This window comes from Danio aesculapii, chromosome 1 (assembly GCF_903798145.1).
Source record: "Danio aesculapii chromosome 1, fDanAes4.1, whole genome shotgun sequence".
NCBI lineage: Eukaryota > Metazoa > Chordata > Actinopteri > Cypriniformes > Danionidae > Danio > Danio aesculapii.
In genome coordinates this window covers 27,274,276-27,299,569 of record NC_079435.1, presented here as the reverse complement: position 1 = coordinate 27,299,569, position 25,294 = coordinate 27,274,276, and the positions used below count along the sequence as shown (strand labels likewise).

At 36.5% G+C, this 25,294-nt stretch overlaps 2 protein-coding genes across 3 annotated transcripts in view; both read left to right on the top strand.

Annotated features, from left to right (window-relative positions):
- The window catches only part of dhrsx (dehydrogenase/reductase (SDR family) X-linked), a 107,559-nt gene extending 93,720 nt beyond the window's left edge, over positions 1 to 13,839 (top strand). For both annotated transcript variants that reach the window (XM_056458247.1, XM_056458237.1), the window contains exon 7: positions 11,811 to 13,839. In XM_056458247.1, coding sequence (XP_056314222.1) covers positions 11,811 to 11,993 — 183 coding nt within the window. In that variant the 3' untranslated portion in view covers positions 11,994 to 13,839. The remainder of the gene's footprint in view (positions 1 to 11,810) is intronic.
- Positions 13,840 to 17,760: 3,921 nt separating this feature from the next.
- Positions 17,761 to 19,244, top strand: LOC130220896 (uncharacterized). Its single transcript, XM_056453163.1, has 2 exons — positions 17,761 to 17,793; positions 18,072 to 19,244. The coding sequence occupies exons 1-2, from the start codon at positions 17,761 to 17,763 to the stop codon at positions 19,242 to 19,244; spliced, it is 1,206 nt and encodes a 401-aa protein (XP_056309138.1).
- The last annotated feature ends 6,050 nt before the right edge of the window (positions 19,245 to 25,294 follow it).

The following is a 25,294-nucleotide window of genomic DNA, read 5'->3' as shown; positions in this document are numbered from 1 at the left end:
AAAATAGAAAAGAGGCCCGCTGTAGAGAACACGATTTTTTGCCACTTGACGAAAAGAGAAGTGTGATGGGGAAGGTTCACGCAAGAGCAGAAAATCTATATTTCTACATGTATAAGATAATGATGTGTTTAATTGGGTTTCGTTTGCTGAAACGGAGCACTGGCTGTGCACCGTCTCAACACTGAATGCGTGTAAAATTTCTGAAGTGTATTTTTGGAGCTGTTGTGTTCAGAGAAAGAGAGAGATAAGACATCTTTCCTGTAAATCAAATACACTCTTGACAACTGAAGTATGCTTACTTTTAAGCACTTGATTTATATTCACACTGATTGTTTTCCACTTTTTTTCTCCCTTACACCACCTGACAGCTTTTCAGATTGTCAGAACAAAAAAAAAAAAATAGGAATAAAAAATGCTAAGATATAAACATTTAAGAAATAGTTCACCCAAAAATGAAAAAAACTGCTCTCCCTTGTGATTCAAAAGCAAAAAGCATAAAAGAAGATATTCTGAAGAATGTTAAATGTCAAATAGACTTAAAATAAATAAAATAGACTTATATTCATCTTAAGGATGTCTAAAAGATTGTGTGCTACAATTTACATTTGGAAGATATACAGTGCTCAGCATATATAAGTACACCCCTCACAAATCTATCTTTTAATTTGATATTTTTAATAGGAAGCCATATTTGTGCATATGCATTAGATTAGATTAGTTAGTACTGAAGCCAAATTTGGAGCTTATCTAACAAAATAACTTACAATAACAGTCCAAAATTAATAAACCCAAATGTACCTGTTATGGAAAAATATGAAATACAATTTTTAAAAAAAGTGAAAAGAAATAGTTGATATTTTGTAGGCTTTAATTTATTTTTGCTATATTTTGCTTGAATTTAATTGTATAATCTTTCTATTTCTGAATATGTTTGGTGTCCAAAATATTATTTTAATAAATATATCTGTTTAAAAATCTGTTTTGTTTAAATGCACCAAAATACATAGCCTATAATCACTGAGAAATGGATACAAATATTTATTTTCAAAATGGCGTGTACTCAATTATGCTGAGCACTGTAAACATCCAAAGTTTACAGATTGTCACTTCCGCCTATAATGGATCAACTATTTTTTGACATCGTCTCATACTTCAGTTTCTAATAAAATCTTCTAACCAATCAAATGCTCTCTAGTATCTGACATGTCCCACCCCCTTCAAGATGCTTCTCATGTGCCTTTATTTGATGTGCTTGATGTCAACCACTCTTACCGGCAGGGCTGTGATTAAAAAAACTAAAACTATTGCCTATTTTTTTAAATAGGGGAGGGGCTAGATGTCCCTTGTCTTCATGTTTCAGTTTAGATTACATCAAAAATAATAAAAACTGCACATTTCAAAGCACTTCACCAAACCTTTAAGGGTGGTTTATATGACACAAATATTATAAATATCTCATATCCTTGTAGAATCACAATTATTCTACGTATTCTTAGGGGCCATTTTCTAAGAATATAAAAAAAAATAATGATGCTTCATGTACTCTTGACAATGCTGCAAAATAAACAGTTTACTCGCACGTGACTTCTTTTAGCTCTTTTGGGGCGTGTAGAAACTTTGCCGTGTGAAAGCGAACTGCACCAAGAACAAAGATAACCAGTGTAACAATTTTAATCCCTGTTTCAGAACAAGAGAATCGATCCACAAGTGTGAAAGCACCCTCAAACAACTCCCCTTATCATGTAAACCACACCATCTAGGGACCTATTTCTTTATGAAAGAGATATCTTTACATTCTAATTGGCTAAGCCACATGTAAATTAGTTGTAAAATAGCCAGTTTAAGCAAATATCTAAGAAACCTAATTTAAAGGAGTATAAACTATGGCTTTGTTCACAAGACAACAATGTTTTTCTTTTTTCTTTTTTGCGGAATCTAAAAGTTTCTAAAACGCATCATTTCAAGAAATGTCCATCCACGTGGAAACGGGAAAACTGTTAAAAAGGTGTAAAATATATGCCACACAGACAGAGCCACGTGATACGCTAAATTCACTGAAGAATGCAATGAGCATAAACTCTTACTTCAGTGTGCTGAGTACAGACATAAACACAAGATGATGGTGAATGCACGTCTAAAAATATATGCCGCTTGTAACTGTTAATGTCCTTTCGCTGGTCATCTTGTTGATACACCATTAGCAGGTTTTGTTGTAATGGTGTTAATAAACTTAGCAGTGCCTGCAGCACAAGCACATCTTTGTAATGTTGTTGTTCTTACCTGTTGTTACATGTGCAAGGCTCTTCCTTCTTCTGGTTACATGGTACAGTGATGTCAACGTGTCCAATGCATTGCTTTATTCAAATCCACACGGCCATGGACATTTTTTCCATTCTGTAATCTGCTATCCAAAATGTTTGTTTCAGGGCACCCACAATGCAGGAGTCATGGTGACAGAAAGGTCTAAACTATATTAAACGTCTACTTATTGATCTAAATCTGTTGTCATGTAAATATGGCCTATAGTTTTAAAAAGGGGCAAACTCAGAATTGCTAGATGTAAAATTTTAATTCTGTGTTTTTATAATTATAGTCTTAATTCAGACTTTTGTTGTGTGTTTTATGATAATGGATATGAAAAATAGAAGTGTAAATTATGCAATTGAAATAAGTATACAGGGGTTGGACAATGAAACTGAAATGCCTGGTTTTAGATCACAATTATATATTAGTATGGCATAGGGACTCCTTTTGCGGCCAATACAGCATCACTTCATCTTGAGAATGACAGATACAAGTCCTGCACAGTGGCCAGAGGGATTTTGAGCTTTTCTTTTTGCAGAATAGTGGCCAGGTCAATACGTGATGCTGGTGGAGGAAAACTTTTCCTGACTCACTCCTCCAAACCCCCAAGCACCCCACAGTGGCTCAATAATTTTTAAACCGGAATCCAATAATAATAATAATAATAATAATAATAATAATAATAATAAATTTTATTTGTAATGCACTTTTCTTAAACTCTAAGCGCTACAGAACAATAGAACAACAATAAAAACATAAAGTACCAAAAATACACAAATAGTTGAAAATGACAAAAAAAAATTACAGAAATCCTCATAGATTAAAAGCAATACTAAAAAGATGAGTCTTAAGCAATGTCTTAAAACAGTCTAGAGAACTGGCATTCCTTTTTTTTTGGCATTCCTGATGGTTGTAGATAAAGCATTCCATAATTTAGGCGCGTGGTAGGAGAATACCCTACCTTCTATAGTGTTGAGTCTGCAACGAGGCTTGAACAAAGTGAGATCCGATGCAGACCGTAAACAGCGAGAAGAAGAAACAGTCACCAAACCACAGATATAACCAGGAGCAGAACCACCAACTGCTTTATGTGTTAAAATCAAGGTTTTAAAATAAATGCGTGACTTGACCGGCAGCCAGTGTAGCTGTTAAAATACAGGGGCAATGTGATAGCATGACGATCTGTATGTCAGCACACGTGCAGCTGAGTTTTGAATGTGCTGTAATGTCCCGAAAGAACTAGCTGGTAGACCCCCAAAAAGTGAATTACAACAATCTAATCAAGATGTGATGAAAGAATGGACAAGCCTCTCAGCATTAGGTGAAGAAAGAAAGGGTCGAATGCGTGCGATGTTCCGTAGGTGAAAGAAAGCTGTTTTTTGTTAAATGTTTAAAATGGGATTTTAAGCTAAGTTGAGGGTCAAGAAGTACGCCAAGATTGTGCACCTTCGAAGAAGGTGACAATAGAGAGCCATCAACTGAAAGCTTAAATTAGAAAGAGTGCTGATAAATAGAATCTCAGTTTTGGAACTGTTTAATTTGAAATAATTTTGTTGCATCCAAGCTTTAATCTCCACCAAACAGGCATTAAGTGTCAATGTTGAAGCAGATAAATTAGGAGTGGTACTAATATAGATCTGTGTGTCGTCAGCTTAGCAGTGATAACCAATACCAATTTTTTTGCAAGATTTGTCCAAGAGGGAGCATATGAATGCTAAATAAGAGTGGGCCAAGTACTGACCCCTGGGAGACACCATGGCACAAAGGGATCCCACCCCTAAACTCAACCCTCATTGGAAACTTATAACGAATTATCAATGTGAATAGGCCACGTTAAGCATGACTTTGAAAATTGTAATACCAAAGCCATACATGTCCTTGTAAACTACCATAACCAGTACACATAAACAGACACATGTAACTAAAATAAAGCAATCTTGCTCACTTTTAGCCATGCTGACACATCAACCACTGTATGTATGAGAAAAAATCGTTACTGTATATAACATTTAAATGTTGCACCTATCCCTGTAAAATGACTCTGAGCCTCTTTATACGGCAGCTTTTGCTCCATTTCTCCTTAAGCACATAGTTCCGCATGGCCCAATCCCAACAGCTTTAAGCTTTTCTCATACTCTTTGTGCTGTATCGATTCCTCTTACTATAGAGAAACCTTCTGCTCTTGCAGTTTAATCCACATTCCGGCAGACGAAAGAGATCTAAAATAGAGAAAAACAGTGCTCAACCCCAATTGCCTGGCCTCAAAGAGAACCGTTTGAAGTGTAGAATTTGGCACTGGAGTTAGAGAAGATCGGCTGTCCTGTGTAATTGATTCGTCTGGAGGTCATAGTCCAACTGACCGTCTACATATCAATCTCACCAACTGTGCAGCCACATTTTTAGATCTTCAGATAGGAATGCGAGCCAATACATTTGCAATTAGAAAGATAGTTGGAATAATTAACCATGGCAGTTGAAAAGCACCATGTGTGTAAACATGAGACCCCTAAGTCACATGTGGAAGTAGATGATTTAGAGTTGACGTAATAATTTTAAGCTGAATTATATGATTATTTAATCAATCAATATTTTTTTTGCAGTTGCTTACATTTATCATTTATCAATTCATGACAATTTGCATTTGTATAATGTTATTATTATTATCAGTATTATTTATTAAATGCACATTTATATTTGTTTTAATAAAGACAAGTTTAGATTTGTCCATCTGTTAGATTTTGGAGATGTATGCATCACCACATGGGGCATAAAAAAGGATGTGTTTTTGGATATAACTTTTGGTGTTTGGTGCTTTTGGTGTATATTTGGTGTAAATTTTGGTGTATATAGTTTTTGGTGTTTTTCACAACACTCCGTTATTATTGTTCATTTATTTGTTTGCTGGATATTAGAACTGAATTCAGTAAAATTTTTGAAACAAATCTTTGCTCTTAACAAACAAATTAAATATGTAGGCTAATGGATGTCTTCAGAGTGCGTACAGCATTGTTTCCTTATCCACAGAATAAGCAAGTAAAGTAAAGAGTAAAAGCAAAGAGAAAGTAAAGAGGCCAAATGGAGGAGGCTCATTCTTTATCCTCGCTGCAGATGGTCTTAACTGTTTTTAAGCTAGTAAAGTATTCAGTTTTTCCACTTACAAAGTCCATGATGTAAATAGCAAATGTGCCACGGCGCGAAGCAACTGACTCTCATAGAGTCTCTGATTTCTTTTAATGCATGTTATTCTCAAAACACATCCATTGCTCATTAAGAGAATAAAAACAACGCTGTTAGACCATGCGCCAGGGTGCAAACCACATTTTTCCGTCCTTAAAACAGCAAAAGTTGATTTGGACACACCCTTAATGCTTTTGCGCACTGCGCTTTAGACTTTGCGCCTAAATCGTTAAAATAGAGCCATAGAACTACCACGTAACTTCTACCTACCTTAAGCATGTTCAGAAGTAAAATTTTTGTGCAATGGTTAGCATCTTCTTCTGCCTTTTGGGTGCAAACTTAGGTGCCTTTGACAGAGCAAAACGTTTCGGCAACATTGTGGGGAGAAAACTTGCAAAAATAAAGAACAGCACTTCAGAGTCACACTGCTAGCGCTCAATGATTTATGTAAATTTGGCAAGCTGAACACATCCTGTACTGTACAGGTGACGTGGCACAGAGGAGATTGATTGACGATGGTCTACAGCCAGTCAGGATGCAGGACACATAACACAATGCGCTGTAGAAAAAAAGCATTTCAAATTGCACTAAAAAATCCTGAAACAGCGAGGCTGCATAAAGTGAACCACGTTGTAGCGAGCGACCACTGTATATTTAATTTTAATGTTGCTATATGATTCAAATTACAAAACATAAATGAGTTATATGACCATAACAGTCAATTGACAGCATGCCACTACTTTTTCCCGTGCCTCTGTTACCTATAGCATTTTTTTGCCAACAAAAACATAACTTTTTCTGATAGCAAAAACATAAATTTCTAAAATAAAGATTGCTGGACAAAGTGAGGTATGCACCTTCAGGTGGTCTCCCAGATAGCATACGAATGTGGGCCACTTTGGGCAGTTATGCTGCACTGGTGGTATTCCTTCTGCCCAGACAAAACGAATGTGAGCCTGGAGTGGCCCACCTGTACAATGGCAAAGGGGGGCCAAAGATTCAAATTATTTATGGGCCCTTTAAGGCAAAGACTTGGCAAAATGTAATCTGAAGGTAAACCTAATATGGCCCATGATAAATTTTGCCCAAATTATGGAGAACAAATGTGGGCCACAGTTGGCAAAAATGTGGTCTAGTCATTTAGGGGTAATCTGGGTCTAAACCTAAAGTGGCTCACACATGTACGAGCAAATGTAGCCCAGTTATCCTAAAACAAATGTGGGCCACTTTTAGCAAATATTTGGCACAGTTAGCTCTGGCTAATGTGGCTGTGAGCCTAAAGCGGCCCAGAGAAGATATGGCAAATGTGGCCCAGTTATCTTAAAACATATTTGGACCACATAGACTAAAGTCACCATGATGGAGAAAAATGTTTGCTTTAGTTGGGCTCATAGCCCTGAACCTCTTAATATAACTTTTCTTTTGGGCTGCTGTAACTTTTAAGAACTTTGCTTGAAAAGTTTATTCATTACAGCAAACAAGGCAAGTAAAAAAATAAAAAATAAAAATAAAATTAAGTGAGACACAACCTGTGATGAAATAATATAAGTCACTGATGTTAACCAATGTTCAATCCATTATCAGAAGTAATGTAATAACATGCTTGCACATGCCACAGATCTATGAAGGTTTATAAGTTAAAAAAAATTCTATGGTTCAACTCCTGCTCACAGAGACATCAATAATCAGCATATGAATCTTAACAATGGTGACAATTAACAAAATGAACAAAACTCACAAACATCACAAAAAGGATACCAAAAGTGACAAAATCAATAACGTCAACATAAACAGCAGAATCAAAAGCAAATAATGAAAACTGTAGCATTAATAAGCTATATAATGTATTCATACTGCAATGCATTTTGGGATTTTTGTACTTTGCCACACCCAGCAAGTGTAAGGTGTAGGCCAGATCTGGGCCAGAATAAAAGCAAACTGTGGCCCAGAATAGAGTCACTTCTGGTTCAATTGGTTGAATTGTGGCTGATATGTGGTATTGCATTGGCTTAATTGTGTCCCATATCTGGAAAACAGGAGCAGACCGCCCAAATGCCATCATTCCATGCGGTATGTGGGCCAGATGTAAGTGTCTGGTGTGGGCCAGATCTGGGCCAGAATAAAAGCAAACTGTGGCCCAGAATAGAGTCACTTTTGGTTCAATTGGTTGAATTGTGGCTGATATGTGGTATTGCATTGGCTTAATTGTGTCCCATATCTGGAAAACAGGAGCAGACTGCCCAATTGCCATTATTCAATGCTGTATGTGGGCCGGATTTAAGTGTCTGGTGTGGGCCGGATTTAAGCCACGTGAATTTTGCTAGCTGGGCTAGTAACTCACAATTATAGAATGTATTACAAAAAAAGATTGTATTTTCAGGGTAATGTCTTTATAAAATATGACAACAAACAGTACATTGGATAAGTATTAAAAATGTTCTCTCACTGCAACTGTAAAAATGCATGGTATATATTGGTTAATTAAAAAAAAAATAGATAAAGAAACGTGAAGAAAAATATCTCGGACATGACAACAGCTCACTACTAATACTCCACCTGGCTCCATCATTCATTTGCATTGCCTTTGAAAAGTGTTTTTATCATTGCCTTGTACTATACTGTAATTATGCACTAATGGAACTGCTGCTGTGTTGTAATGTAATTAGGGAATTTATGCAGAGGTAAGGGGTGTCTGTGTTTTTATAATTAATTATACTGGTTACACTTTACAATATCATTCAGTTTGTTAGCATGCATAAGGCTACATGACCTAACAGTGAACAATACATATGTCACGGTTTGGGGTAGAGAAGAAGAGGCAAGGACCCAAATGTAGTTTTTTAAGGACTTTATTAAAAATATATATTTACTATAAAAGACAAAAAAAAAAACAACTTAAACAACCTGTGGGGGAAAAACACAGCATTAGGACAAACTGACTTGACTTGACATGACAGACACAAGAAAGACGACACAGGAACATCGAATACAGACAGGACAGACACACTGGTAGAAAATATAGGGAAAGCAATCCAATAAAATCTCTAAACCTCTCCCATGACAGGGTACAAAGACACAACACAAGCCATGTGCTCATGTAAAACAGGACTAGAGCATGCAGCTATTGAGAGAACTCTTTAACCGCATATTCAACATAACAGCAGCACATGGCCAAGTGTAAACAAAAACCCCATGCAACAAGCAACGGCAACACAGACAGAACACAAGACATGAGTAAACGATAAATAAAACACCTACCATGGACTCACACATGCGACATGCATGTACCAATCCCAGCGCCAACCTAAGCCAACTAGGCCGAGACACTAAGAATAGAACAGCATGCCGAACAAATTTTGGAAACTACAAAAAAAAAATACTTCCGGGCCTGTAAGATCACAAACGTACTTTTACAGCACACACACACACTGCGCAGCTAAGTGGCGTGGCCAGAGGAGCTGTAATGTTACAGCAGAGAGAGAGCTAAAATCCAAAGGCTGCTATTTCCACAGAGCTTCTTCTGTTTCTGTATTTAAGGGTTCCAAATGACACGACACAAAGACAGGAGTGCTTACAGTTTAATTTTAATTATGTTCCAGAGAATTATAAGATACACAGCAAGCATGATTTGAGAAAACACAGCTTCCAGAATCTCTCCCAGTTCAGTGCTGGATTCGGTAAAAATCTCCTCAAAGGAGCAGCTCCAACAAGCAGGAGCTGTGGACTCTGAGGCCACAACCTGTAAGTGTTTTCATTTGTTAAAATTTAGCTATTATATGAACAGTGTTTAGCGTTAATGGTACGCTGTAGCAAAGATGTAAACAATGGAAAATGCTGTTTATTAAGATTTAGCTACAAATTCATATTTATCAGTCACACTGCTGTAAACACACACAAACACACACACACACACACATAGGCACACACAATGGCGATCTCTCTTTAAGGAGCCGCACCCCATTTTCACTCGTTACAGACACTTGTCAGATGTTATTTTAGAGAGCGGGCATGAGGTTGACTGACTGTTTACACAAGCACGCGCGTGCTTGTGCGGGCGTGACGTGGGGCCGATCCGCGAATCACAGCACATTATGACAGATGACCAATCAGAGTCACTTGAGGGCGGGCCTTTCAGAGGAAGTAGGAAATATGACAGTCGTTTTTATGTTAGCTGAGAAGCTGTATATAATCAAAGTAAGATTTATGAAAAAAGAACGTGATTTCCTTCAAGTGAAACATGAGTACACATTGCTTTGCATCTTATAAACACAACCAAGCCTTAAAATTACATTCTGGACCGCCCCTTTAACAACACCGAAGTGGCAGAATCCTGACAACTTATTATTAAACTAAGTTCTGAGTTTAATTCTGAAGGAATTTTATTTATAAACTACATGAACTTCTTGATCATCAAATAAATTGCTTACATCTGCTTACACAATTAGCAGAAACTATGAATTTGAGGCCAGATTTACTAAATAGAAAATCAGAAAGTCCTTTATTTACACATACAAGGAACTTGTTTTTGTGACAGAATTTTCCACAGTGTAAGAAATATAAAAATAAGAAGTAAATAGAGAATAAAAATACACAAATTGACAAATGAATGGACAGGTATATTACTATATACAGTATTGTATGTGTAGCTATATTATTTGCTCATTGAAATTAGCACGATAAGGCATTATAATAAAAACCCCAAACAAAAGTTCTGGAAGTGACCTATACAATGCATGCATTAAAGCATTAAAATTCTGTCATAATGTGTACTCCCTCCACTTGTTTCAAAACTGTTTGACTTTCTCCTGTTGAACACAAAAGGAGATATTTTGCACATATTATGCACCATTGCTTAATACATACTTGATGTACATCTATACACAAATATCTTTGCATATAAAAACAATTAAAGTTAAAAACTTAAAATATTACAAAAAATTTTTATTTTTCCATAAATATAAAAACCAGTACCTCTATACCTCATCTCGAGGAGCTTTTTTCAGTTTATTTATGAAAATTTGCATTTGTATAATGTTATTATTAGTAGCTGGACGTGTGTCTGGATATAACTCAGTTTTTTGACCACACTTCGTTATCATTGTTTATTTATTCGTTTGCCGGAAATTAGAACTGAATTTTGAAATAGTTTTGAAACAAATCTTTGCATAAAACACCGTTTCCTTATCCACAAAATTAAAGTAGTAAAGTAAAAAGTAAAAGTAAACTAAAGAGAAAGTAAAGTGGCCGAAAGGAGGAGGCTCATTCTTTATTCTTGCACTGCAGATAGTCTGTTTTCTCACCAGTGAAGCATTCAGCTTTTCCTCGTACAAAGTCCGCAATGTGAATGGCAAATGCGCCATGGTGTGCCATAAGTGTGTTGAAGCAGGGTTGGAACTAAACTGTGCAGGGCTGCGGCCCTCCAGGAACTGAGTTTAACACCCCTTGCCTACATAGTTAAATGGATGTCAATGGCTGTTGGTTTCCAGCATTCTTCAAAATATCTTATTTCATGTTCAGCAGAAGAAAAAAACTCATACAAGTTCAGAACCATGTCAGAAATTTTAATTTCTTGGTTACAAAATAGTTAATAAACATGTGAAGAGTTCAAATCTAAAGTCTTCTAGCCCATCTAGCCAAGTCTAAAGCCATCTAAAATATTTTTTCTCACAATTCTGTGTAGATTCAGTTATTTCTCATTAAGGGTGATGAATAGGTTCTTTAAAGTGAAATAACTGAACATACTGTAAACATTGGAGGGTGAGAAACAATACTCATTTTAGAAAAACATTTCAGACTGCACTTAGAGGCTTTTGCATTGTAACTTTTTGTATATATCTAATGAATATAAGTTGCTTGTAATCTGCTAACAATGCAGGCACAAAATTGCTTAAGACATGCTTTTTGGGCTTGTAAATAATGCAGCAAACACTACTAAATGGACTACTACAAACCTTAGTACTATTATTTAGCCTCCAGTTTATTTACCAAAGAAACTTCCAAGACAGTGCTCATGTAAGTGGCAATTACTTGAGCTCACAGCTACTGATACATGTCAAGTACTAGGGTTAGACTTCAAGTGCTGAGAATACCACTACAGCACAGATGCAAGAACGCCACAACAAACAAGCTGTAGGAGGAATGTTGCAATTACTGTCACGTACAAGGACAAGTGAAGTCAACCAGCAGAAATGACAAATAAGCGTTTATATTCCAGGAATTGGCAACATCTTTCCTGTCCATTTCTGCTAGTTCATATCCACCTCTGATCAAATATTCTTAGCATGTGCACAGCTGTGTTGTCTTGATCTCTGATTCCTGTCCATCCACAGACGCCTGCAGAAGGAGCATCCACCGCCATCTATGCCGCCGCTGCCTCTGAGCTAGAGGGGATCGGAGGACTGTATCTGTACAATGGCCGAAAGACTGAGTCCTCAGCACTGTCTTATGACAAACATCTGCAAACCAAGCTGTGGAAACAAAGCTGTGCTCTTGTGGGACTCCAATTGACCTGAGAGAATATAAGTACTGAATCCATCTTATACTTCATAATATGTCCATGCCTTAAGTTAACAGGTTAGTATCCCTATTTGCCAAAGCATCTAGTGGTGTTTCGTTTATTTTAATTACCATTTCAGTGTCCACACAAACCGTCCTTTAAGTTCCCGAGGACTTAACCTCAACAATGTGGGATCGATGCTAATAAATGCGCTGTTTGTTTTTTCCGTCCTAAAATTCCTTCTTCTCCACCCGGGAATTCTCTGGACACTTTTTCTCCTGACTGAAGCAAATAAAACAATGATTTCGATTCATAATCTTCTATCTTGCTCTCCGCCAAGCTTTTCTGGGTGCTTAATGAATCAGGACCATCGCAATAGCTGTTCCACTGATTTTCTGTTGCATTTGATCAACAATGGAAGGATAAAAGGATTATATGGGAAATCTCAAGTGCTGGAAACTGGGCAAATACCAGCCTGTGTCTGATTCTCTTGGTTTCTGTGCTTGGCTTTTTGTGTCCTTCATTGTTAGTGTAGTTGTATATCTTCGGTGGCTCATACACTGGGTTATTCTACCCATCAGTCAGTGTCATTCTTCCCTCTGCCTACCGCATCTAATTGCCTAAACACAAACTGCAGAAGGGCTAAGGGGGAAAAACATTTGTCTGTCTGAGCCCTTCATTTTTCATTCATCCACTGTGCAATTTACAATACTGTGTTTGGAAGATTCCACCGAAGAGACGGCTGCCCGCCAGGTGCCTCACCTTCATCCACTTTTTTTCCTCCCCGAGGGGAATATTTTGTCCAACTGTTCTGTTCGTGACTGTGATGTGCTCAGAATCTGTGATTCCACTGTGTAATTGTAGACCATGTAGTTGTAGTGTATTTTTTTAAATTCTTGCTTCTGAACAGACCTTGAAAGAGAATAGTTTAAAATATGTGCACATATTTTATAAATCAAAACTTGTGGAGTATTATCTTTTAAATGTATTCCAGCTTTTTCCTGATTTTTCAAATATGTATTTATCCGAGGTCAGTGTGCAATAGCTGATGGAGTCTTGAAATATTGGAAAATTTGCAAGTTTTCCAACAGAAGATGTCGCTTCATGAATATCAATATATAAAAGTACTGTAAAAAAAAAAGTAACAATTCTACCTGCTGGTGTTTGTGATAACTTGGAGGTGTTGTCCTGACTTTGGCTGCTTTGGATAAAGTGCTACTTTGACCTGTTAAATCCTAATTTCAGTGTACTGGTGTCAAACTGTGCCTGTCATCCGTGTGTTTAATGTGGCATCCATCATGCGATGGACCCGATTTCTGTTCCTTCTCTGTATCATCCAACCAACGGGATATGAAGCTTTGGGGTGAACGAGAGATTAATATATTCACCCCTTTGCATTGCTTTTTGCGAATTAGCTTTTATTATCGCCTAGTTTTGCTCATGGTACTGTAATTATGCACTAATGGAAGTGCTGCTGTATTATAATGTATTTAGCATTATAGGAAGTATAATTAACTTCCGTGCACAGATAACAATGATCCGATAGATTAATTATACGGTCGTGTTGCTGAGAAATAAATGAATAATATTTGGAGCCACCAAATGGTTGATGATAAATGAATGGAGAAACTGTCTCTGTACAAAATGTGCAAAGAGGATTTTGCGTACTTAGCTCCTCAGCCACATGCACTGTGAATGAGCCCAATGTTTCTGTCATTTGTGTGTGTGAAAGAGAGAAGATGGAAAAAAGAGAGAGCAGCATTATCTTGCCAGGAGACTCTGAAGTGTCTCATCTTCAGCTCTTGTTGAAAACAGAGTGAATGAGTTCCTCTTGTCTAAATAAATACACTGATCTCCCTGTTGCAGTAGCTGTTTTTTTTTTTTTTTTTTGGGTGGGGGGGTGGGGGGGTTCTTTCTTTTTCTCTGACTAATGTACTGGTAATGATAAAGTGTAAATGAAAATGAAAGATGTAAAATCCTATTTATTTTGTGTGGGTTTTAAAAATGGTACAGGGCTGGTCAATTGCCATTTCAAGGACACCGTGCAAAAGCCACACGATCCATGTGCTCTATTAACTTGAATTAAAATGGCTACATTTATCCTCCATTTCAGGCACTTCACTGAAAATAATTAATTCTCTCTAATACTTCCTAACCAGGTCAGTCATACACAGTTATACATACATACAGTTAAAGTCAGAATTATTAGCCCCCCTGTTTATTTTTTCCCCAATTTCTGTTTAACTGAGAGGAGATTTTTTCAACACATTTCTAAACATAATCTATCTTTGCCATGATGACAGTAAATTATATTTTACTAGATATTTTTCAAGACACCTTTATACAGCTTAAAGTGACATTTAAAGGCTTAACTAGGTTAATTAGGTTTACTAGGAAGGATAGGGTAATTAGGCAAGTTATGTATAAAAGTGTTTTTTTCTGTAGACTATCAAAAATATAGCTTAAAGAGGCTAACAATTTTGACCTTAAAATGTTTTTAAAAAATTTAAAACTGCTTTTATTCTAGCCAAAATAAAATAAATAATAAGAAAAAAATATTATCAGACATACTGTGAAAATGTCCTTGCTCTGTTAAACATAATTTGGGACATATTTAAAAAAGAAAAAAAAAAATGAAGTTGGGGCTAATAATTCTGACTTTAACTGTATATGCAACACAGGACAGTGTTGATTTTTTAATTTCTTACTGATGTCAACTAATAATTTATACTCTTTTGCTTTTAGCAGATAGCAAATGTAACTGTTACAGGCTGTGTGTTTGTCTGTGACTGTGTGTAAGATGTGACCTGAAATCCTCTACAGGAGCGGATGACTCATTTGAGGTTTTTCTGTCATGAATGCCTTTGGCAGTTTGTGGGACATCCATCTCAAGCACCCACTCTCAAACATGCAACGAGTCTCGCCTCGCTCGCATATTTAAATATTAAACCATTTGATTAGTTTTTAAGTGATACTCAAACCCCTGCTGAGAAGATTTGGCCTTCTAAATCAAAACTTATTCCTGCGAAATAAAGTCTAGCGTTAATGATTGAGCTGATTTTTAAAATCATTTTAGGGTGCTTGCCTAGCATTAGATTGGATTTTAGTTGTCAAGATTTTAAGCTAATAATGAAGCCAGAAAACATGTTACTTAAACATTTGGTAATTTCTTACTGGCTGAACATATTTAACATACTAAACTTTTGGCATGTACAGTGCTTAGCATATATAAGTACACCCCTAACAAATCTTTCTTTTAAATTCATATTTTAATAGGAAGCTCTACATTATTAATTTTGTGCATATATATATATATATATATATATATATATATATATATATATATATATATATATATATTAGATTAGTCAGTACTGATGCCAAATCTGGAGCTTATTTTAAAAAATAACTTACATTAATGCTCGAAAAACTAGTACACTCAAATTGATATGTTATAAAAAATATTAAATACAATTTTAAAAAAGAGGAATATTCAAGAGAAGCAAAAAAACATGAAAAATTTAGTTGGAATTTTGTAGGTTGTAATTTATTTTTGAAAGATTTTGCTTGAATTTAATTGTATTTTTTAATTTCTAAATATGTTTGGTGACTAAAATATTATTTTAATAAATATATCTGTTTAATAAATCTGTTTTGTTTAAATGCACTAAAATGCATTGCCTATAATCACTGAGAAATAGATACAAATATTTCAAAAAAATGTCAAAATGGCGTGTACTCAATTATGCTGAGCACTGTATGTAATAAGTCCCTAGGGCCACGTAGGTGATTGTCTGTTGCAAATGCCACACACAACTGCAAACATTTAATTGGATAACTCACAAAGAAATGAAACTCACCCTATTTACTCACCCTCCGCTTGTTCCAAACATTCTGTTGAACACAAATGAAGATATACAGAAGAATGTTGGGAAAAACTGTCATTGACTTCCATAGTATTTTTTGTTTCCACTATGGATGCAAATGGGCCCATTCACAAAACTGTGGAAAACAAGGCGCAACACTTCCTTTACCAATTACAACACACTTCTGAGTTCAACATAAGCTCACTCTGAAAACGTAGCCCTATATACATTTCTGGATATACGTTTAAAATGCTTCTTTGTAGTCAGAGATATGTATGGCTGCATTTTGTCTTTAAAACGAAGGCTAAGGAGCGGTATGATTTTTCTCGCTCACCAGCTGACCGCTTACCTACATGTGGATGGCTTTCCCGCTGTTAACAGGTTGTCCAGTTAGCTTGATTTGTACATTGGTGGACTTGAGCTGCAGAGAGTTGACCGCGATGACGGGGTTCGAGTCCAGTGAAGAATCATTTCAGAAAGCAGGTAAAACAAAAACAAAAGCCAAAAAAATAAAATAAACAAGTAAATAACAGGGTGAGAATGTGGTAAAGTCTGAAAACGTGGTAAAAATCAGGGGGCTTTTCCTTTTCTGGATTGCTTTTTAAAACACTGTGGTTGGGTTCAGAAAAAGTGCTGATCAGGTCAATAGGTGCTTTTCAAAATTTTATTGGTTGGCTTTAGGGAAGGGGAAGGGTGGGGGGATTGGTCAGTTGGTCATTCAGTCAGTGAGTTAGTCAACAGCGGTCTCTGGTGGATTTAAGTAAGAACAGGCACAAATGGCACTGAAAAAGCATACACAGCGGCCTCTGGCAGATCTGCGAAAACAAAAACTGCAAAAAAGTAGCTCCTAGGATGTATTTTGCTCACTCCAGAAATGTATATAGAGGTTTTTAATCAGAATGAGCCTGGTTGTCTTGAGTTTGTGCTTCCCTGGCATCTGTCATTGCTGTCATTACTTATTGAAGAACCTCTACTGACAAACTCTTGCTGCAGCTCTGAAACAAGTTATATGGCAATTTACTGGTATTTCCGTATGAAGGGGCTAGTAAAGTAACATTTTCACATCCATAAACATAACAAACTGTGATTAACTGTCAGTCAGATAACCTCTAGGTGGTCCATGGTCAATGAAGCTACCATTGGAACAAAGCTTCTGCTGTGGATATGAAGTTTTGGGTTTGTGAGACTAGGCAGTAGTGAACACCAGAACCCAAGGGAACAATAGATGTACCTTTGAATGACTGTGACACTGTATGCAAAAAGGATAAATCTGGCTCCAAAGGACACTTCAGAGAATGAACAATCATGGGCAACATATTGAAGGGTGATTCCCAACCAAAGTGGTCCAAACTGACTTTGAAGTGCTCTTGGAATGAAATTGTTTTAAAGGGTACAGCTGATGGTACACATTGTGCCAGAATGATTATTTGCACTTGAGGCACAGATGAGACCGAAGTACATTTGAAGGAATATTTTTTGTTTGGTCCCAAGCAACCATCAATTATCCCTTCAGAAAAAGGCTGAATCCAAATAAGTATCTAATATAATTGTACTTCCCTACAATAGCAGATGGAGAACCATTGGTCATTTCACTGCCCTACTTTCCCAAATTTATCAAAGATAATGTGATTTAAAGGTAGAGTCTGTATAGTAGTGAAGTAGAGCTGTGGTTTTTTTTTCTGCAGACTATATAAAAAAAGAATAAGAAGAAGGTAACAAGGGTAATGTTAGGTTTGTTGTCGTAGCTAGCTTACCATTTGCATTAACAATTAACTTGCAAAGCACAAACATGACTTACCTTACAAACTTCAGTGATTCTCAGATCCTTTATAAGCATGCATAACAACTCATTGTCAGTGTAAAACCATTTTTAGGGGGAGAAAATCAATTTGAAGTGTAATTTTTTCATTTATCAACATGGAGAGGACAGGGTTTATCACTTACACTGCTGTCAGCGGCCAGAGGGGGAATGGAGTGCTTTGACTTTACATTTCACCTCTTGATAAGTAGCTTTAATGGATAAGAAAATTGCCTGTTAATTTACTCACCTTCAGGGCAAACAAGCTGTAGACTTCTTTTAGTCGAATTTTAAAAATGATTTTTAACTAAAACTGTGGTCTTTGCTGATAAAAATGTAAATCAATGGTTACTGGCATTGCAAAATAACAAATAAACCAAAAAAAATTAGCTGGTGATATATATATATATATATATAAAACACCTTGCAGCTGCCATTAAGTGGCCTCACGGAAGAATTCATGGTCGTACGCACCAGAGAAGCCCTACAGTATAGGGACTCTAGAGACTGCAAGGTGTCATCAGCCTGCATTGAGGTTAGGACAGGCAGGAAATGGAATGCTGGGAAAGCAGTGGAGGTGGCAGAGTCACGCCTGAGACAAAAGGCTCTGGTGGGCACTGTGGCGACAGGTAGAGTGGGCTTGGACTATTTTCCACAGACCTTAGTTAGCCAGGTCCACGGCAAGGAAAGACACCACCTACTCCAGGAAGAGGTTCGAGCAAGTGTGGAGGAAGAGAGAGTCAGCAGGATGGTAGGACTCCAGCAGCAGGGAGCATGGACTAGGTGGGAGAGTACACTGCAACGTAGGATCACCTGGGCGAACATCTTGCAGGCGGATTTCCAGCAAGTCCGTTTCCTGGTACAAGCTGTCTACGATGTACTGCCAAGTCCATCAAACCTCCATGTGTGGGGAAAGAATGAGACACCTTACTGCCTTCTTTGCTCTGAAAGAGGCTCTTTAGAACACCTCCTCAGCAGCTGCCCCAAGGCTCTGGCTGATGGTCGTTATCGTTGGCGCCATGACCAGGTGCTTAAGGCAATTGCTGAGAGCTTAGCCTCAGCCATCAGTACCAGCAAGAATCATCATGCTCCAAAGAAGGCAGTCCACTTCATTAAAGCTGGAGAAAAACCCCAGGCCCTCCCACAATTAACAACAGGCCTCCTTCACAAAGCCTCGGACTGGCAGCTGGAGGTCGACCTGGGAAAACAGCTGAGGTTTCCTCATCACATCGCAAAAACCCGTCTCTGCCCAGACATTACAATCATCTCAGAAGCTTCAAGACAGCTAATTATTCTGGAGCTGACAGTGCCTTGGGAAGAGCGCATTGAAGAAGCAAATGAGAGGAAGTGCGCTAAGTACCAGGAATTAGTGGAGGAGTGCAGGGAGAGAGGCTGGAGAACTTTCTATGAGCCCATAGAAATAGGATGTAGAGGCTTTGCAGGGCGTTCACTTTGCAAAGTCCTCAGACGCTTGGGCATCACAGGGGTGGCAAAGAAAAGGGCCATTCGATCTGCAAGTGAAGCTGCAGAAAAGGCCACAAGGTGGCTTTGGATTAAGAGGGCAGATCCGTGGACTGCTATTGGGACACAAGTCGGGACTTGATCAACCCCGGCTGGGTCACCTGGGTGAGAGTGTATGATGTTGAGAGGCCCGAAACACCCAATGATCCCAGGATACATCACTGATGATGTGTCCCAAATGCATCCATGAGATGTTTCTTGCATAAATAGGTGACATAGTAGGTAGTGCTGTCACCTCACAGCAAGAAGGGCGCTGGTTCGTGCCTCGGCTGGGTCAGTTGGTGTTTCTGTGTGGAGTTTGCATGTTCTTTCTGCATTCATGTGGGTTTCCTCCGGGTGCTCCGATTGGAAGGGCATAAGTTGGCGGTTCATTCCGCTGTGGTGAGCCCGAATTAATAAAGAGACTAAGCCAAAAAGAAAACGAATGAATAAATAAATATTACCTATTTTTTAAGCACAGTGCAAGTCTTAGTAAGTAATTGACTACTATTTGTGAACATTTACCTTTATTCCACAGACTGCCCTCCGCTCATTAATGATAGTGTAGTAATACTAGGTATCCTAACTTAGTTGACATTGCTATAGAAAGTTTGATACAGATTAGATCAGAGGTGCCCAAACTGTGTTCTGGAGGGCCAGTGTCCTGCATATTTTAGTTAAAACCAAATTAAACACACCTGAACCAGCTAATCAAGCTCTTTCTAGGTATACTAAAACTTCGAGTCTAGTGTGTTGAAGTAAGTAGGAGCTAAACTATGCAGGACGCCTGCCCTCCAGGACCGGGTTTGGACACTATACCAAAATCGGTCCTTCAGGTCCAGTGTACTGCAAAGTTTAGTTCCAATCCTAATTAAAAACACCTGGGCTAGCTAATCAAGCACCTACTAGGCTTTCTAGAAACATCCTTGCAGGTGTGTTGAGGCAAGTTGGAGTTAAATCTGCAGGACACCGGACCTCCAGGGCCGAGTTTGAGAACCCCTGCACTATACCAAGGTCTCTAGTAAGACATTTGGTAAAGTTATACATTTACATACTGCTTGGTGGTCTCATCTACAGTCAGCTTCGATTAGCTGAGTTGTAACCCAAAGTACTGTGAATCCAAACTCTTTTGATGCCAAGAAGGCCCTTGTTCTGGAACTCACAGAAACAGTAACCTTAAACGTGAAGTTCCAATATCTGTTAAGAGGAATATAACATCACATCTAGAATATAGAGAATATTCTAAAGTTGGTGTAGGGTTTCATGGGTTCCAGGGATCTAATGAGAGTGACTTGCTGCTGGCACATTCATTCATTCATTTTCTTTTTGGCTTAGTCCCTTTATTAATCAGGGGTTGCCACAGTGGAATGAACCACCAACTTATCCAGAATATGTTTTACGCAGCGGATGCCCTTCCAGCCGCAACACATCACTGGGAAACACCCATACACCCTCATTCACACACATATTCTACGGCCAATTTAGCCTACCCAATTCACCTGAAGCGCATGTTTTTGGACTGTGGGGGAAATTGGAGCACCCGGAGGAAACCCACGCGAACACAGGGAGAACATGCAAACTCCTAACAGAAATGCCAACTGACCCAGCCGAGGCTCGAACCAGTGACCTTCTTGCTGTGAGGCGACAGCGCTACCCCCTACGCCACCGTGCAGCCCCAGACTTCACATATGTGTTTTAAATATTTTCCAGTAGATTAGATATTAATTAACAGATCAAACATTTTATCAAATACTTTTTAATGGGGTACTTGTGTGGTGCATGGCAAATCTTTGTTGTTTAACCATTTCACCTGCATGTTTGTTTTAAATACTCCTACTGATCCCAGAAGTATAAGCAATATAGTGTGGATCTAATGTGAACAAAGTACATTGTCTGATTATGTTTAAAAATAATTATTGTCATCTCCATAGACATCAGTGCAGATGATACAAACCATAGACATTTTGTTTTGCTACTATTTCTGTATTTAGATATTTGAAAACTACAATAAACATTTTGGAAATGTTGATAAAACATGATTTATGACAATGCGTATTTTTCATCACAGGGAAGCAGATTTTAATTTAACATCTGATCGTGTGACACACTAAACTTTCAAATCACATCAGTGTGATCAGTCTAGGCGATGTGATTCGACAGAGTTAAATAGTTGACCCAACTACATATGTCAAGTTAACTGGACTTGCAAAGCATAGTTTTAATAGTTTCACTTGCATTATCAAGTTAGCAGAACTTGTTAAGTTTTAAATACATTAACTTACAATTTTAAGTTCACTGAACTTAATCTAACATTTTTTTTCAATTAGAAACAGAACAGACAACTAAATATGCATTTTATTAAAATATTTTACTATAAATTAAGCAATTACACACAATGTACTTACAATACAAATGTCTTTACATGGTAATTTTCCTTATTAAGTCATTTTTCTTACAAAATAATAATAAATAAATAAATAAATAAATAACTGTTAAAGGTGCAGTAGGTGATCTGCCTAAATGCTAACCAGTTAGCATAATATGTTTTGAAACACAATCCCTCTTCGCTGTCCAAAGCCATGCCTCCTGAAATCATGAGCGCGCATCTTAGAGATGACAGACACCCACTAGATCATGTCATTCGACAGTTAAAAAAATGTATAGTACTTTATAATACAACAATTCTGAATGAAAAACTGTATTATATCTAGCACGTTTTCAGTTGTGTAGCTAGCAAAACTTGTCCTAATGTGCAATATTTCATGCATGCAGGTCTCACTCTCTTACACGCTGTCCTAAAGCGACTACTGTATGCTTAGCCAATGTGATGTGAATATAAAACCAATATCACCTCAGTAAAGCAGGCTAGGCAATAATAGCGCTATTTACTTACGTTTTGTTGATAAACTAAATAAAAATCTACATTATTGATACTGTAAAAGATCCCTTATGAAGATTTCAGTGGCTGAATAACATTTCCGTCCATATAACCCATTTGCAACAACAAAATCTACATCAGCTTTGTGTGACTAAAATAATTTAAAAACATAACATTACCATAACGTCTTAAAGAAATACTTCAGCCATGGTGTCATGCTTCCTCCAGGGTACAAAAGTAACTTCAATATTGATTCAGGATTTCAAAACGTTTTGATTCATTATTTGTTGTTACCGGTCACTCATGTCTATGTGACCCCGGCGTGCACAACCGGTGGATCAGCGTGAACAGGTTCGAAGTTGTACAAATCTGCATTTGCTGAAAGACAGTTTGGGCTACTTATCAAAATTATGGGAACTATCGGCCTGACAATTTTAAACTGGATGAACATTTTTTAGTCTTATGCCTTACCCAGAATATAAAAATACATATACACACATTTAGATAATTTACTTTAATGAGTACTATTGAAATGTGAAGAGACTTTCAACCAGCACAACAAAAAAAAAAAATTCTGAAGGCAATCACCTACTGCAACTTTAAACTCTAGCATACACAACTAATACAGGCTCTTGAAAAGAAATGACACCAGAGCTTTAAAGATTGTTTAATTCAATGTATTTTTAAGTGAGTGTAGTCTTGCACAGCAGATATCTGCTTCAATGTTCATCAACAGTCTCTGACTTGTTATGCCACCAACTCCTTGCAGAACAACTGCTTCCTCGATTACAAGAGCTGCATCACTAGAGCCGCATGGAAAGTGCTCTGTCACATCTTCCACCGCTGTGAGTGTGTGTTCAGAAGTCATCCCTATGCTCAGCTCTTCTTCAGAATCTGTGTGCTGTTTAAAAAAATGCCAAACATCAAAATCTTTCACACACAGAACACTAAAGTTGAAAGACATAAACACAACATAAGAACACCAAATCTTATTTGCCTACAAATCATGTGTGATGGCAGTGCTTCAGCTTTTAGTGTCTTGTGACAATTCCTTGATTGGATGTAGTGAAATGCCGTGAAACTTGCAGCTCCATTTAATTTGCCTTGCACCCCCTGAAGTAATTCTATGAAAAAAAGAAAAATAAAGTCAACCAAAATACATTTAACAATATTGTACATAATCAAGATCACCAAATCTTTGAAATATAAATTTATTGAAATGTTTCAAAATTATTTGCCTACTGAATGCATATCAAGGGCGATATCTGGTAAAATAGCTCCTGTATTAAGTCAATCTGGCTTCTGGGAATATACTACAACCTTTAGAAAGAGAAATTAGGTAAATTATTGTAAATATTTGGTTTTAAATATTTGTACACTGTACATTTATGAATGAATATAATGGTAAAATCTCACATTTAGTACATGCGTCTGCCATGTGGGAATATACCAATTTAGAATGAAAAAAGTACAATTAAATGAATTAATTGTCAATACTTTTCTAAAAATATAGTCTACTATATATAAATGGGAGATGGTAAAATCTAGAAAAAAACAGAAAGTTAGTCAGGGAACTAGAAAAGTACTTTTTTTAATAAACATCTTGAGATATTGCAATACTAACTTTACCAAGCTTCATAAGTAAACACTGTAAAAATTATTTGTTCACTCAACTTAACTTAGTTAGGTCATCTTGTTGCATTGACTCAGTTAGCTTAATACGTTTTCTCAACTTAAATTGCTTAGTTGACAAGTTGACAAGTTAAATAATTCAACTTCTTATTTCAAGTTAACTGGACTTGCAAATTTTAGTTTTAATAGGTTAACTTACATTATCAAGTTAGCAGAACTTGCCAAGTTTAATTTAAATACATTAACATACATTTTCAAGTTCTGAACTTAATCTAGCAGATATTCTCAATTAGAAACAGAACAGACAACTAAATACAATACACATCTTAATAAAAGTTTTTAATCCAAATTTAGCAATTACACAATGTACTTACAACATAATTGTCTTTACAAAGCATTTGTTTTCTTATAAAGTAATCTTTTACAAAGTAATTGTAAAGTAAAACTAATATCAAGAGAAGAACTTGGAAGATTATAAAGTCTCAACTCAACATCTTTAATTTAATGTATTTTTAAGTGAGTGTACTTTTGCACTGCAGATATCTGCTCCAATGTTCATCAACAGCTTCCTGAAGTAATCCCTCTGCTCAGCTCCTCTTCAGAATCTGTGTGCTGTATAAAAAATGCCAAACAATAAAAAATCTTTACATTTCTTTCTTTACATTACAAAATCTAAAACACTAACTAACGCTGAAAGACATAAACACAACATGTACACCAAATCTTATTTTCCTACAAATCATAACTTGCATGATGGCAGTGCTTCTTTTAGTGTCTTATGACAATTTGTTGATTGGTTGTAGTGAAACTTGCAGCTCCACTTAATTTATCAACACCAAATGCCCCACACTGCTTGAAGTAAATCCATGACAAAATAAATTATAAAGCCAGAACATATTTACGAAATAGTGTACACAATCAAGACTAGAGTAATCACTAAATCTTTGAAATATAAATTTACTGTAATCTTTTAAAATTGTTTGTTTGCTGTAAATGTATTTACTGTATGCATATGACAGGATATATTTGGCAAAATATCAAAGAAGTCAAATCTGAAAAAACTCAATCAAGCCTCTGGAAATGTGCTGCAACTTTTAGAATGAGAAAAGCAAAATTGGGTAAATTGTTTTATATCGGGTAATTATTGACTTCTGTACATTTATGAATGGAAATACTGATAAAATCTCACCTTTAATAAGTCAGTCTGCTCTCTGGGAACTTTTAAAATGAGAAAAGTACATTTCAATGAATTACTGTTAATATTTTTTTCTACTATAGATAAATGGGACATCCATTAAAAAAAAAAAAAAAAATATATATATATATATATATATATATATATATATATATATATATATATATATATATATATATATATATATATATATAAATATATATATATATAAAATATTATTTATAAACATATTGAGATATTGCAAATTTAAACTCAAAACAAACTTTACTAATCATTATAAATGGGGCCAAAGTCTTTGTGTTAGCAAAGGTCTAATCTGCTGTAGACTAGATACATTTATACTGGGAACAATACATTGACAATCAGTTTACGTGTTAAATTACTTACCAAATGTGATGATAGAACAATTTTAAAAACATGGTGAAAAAATATTCCATGTGCCTGACTT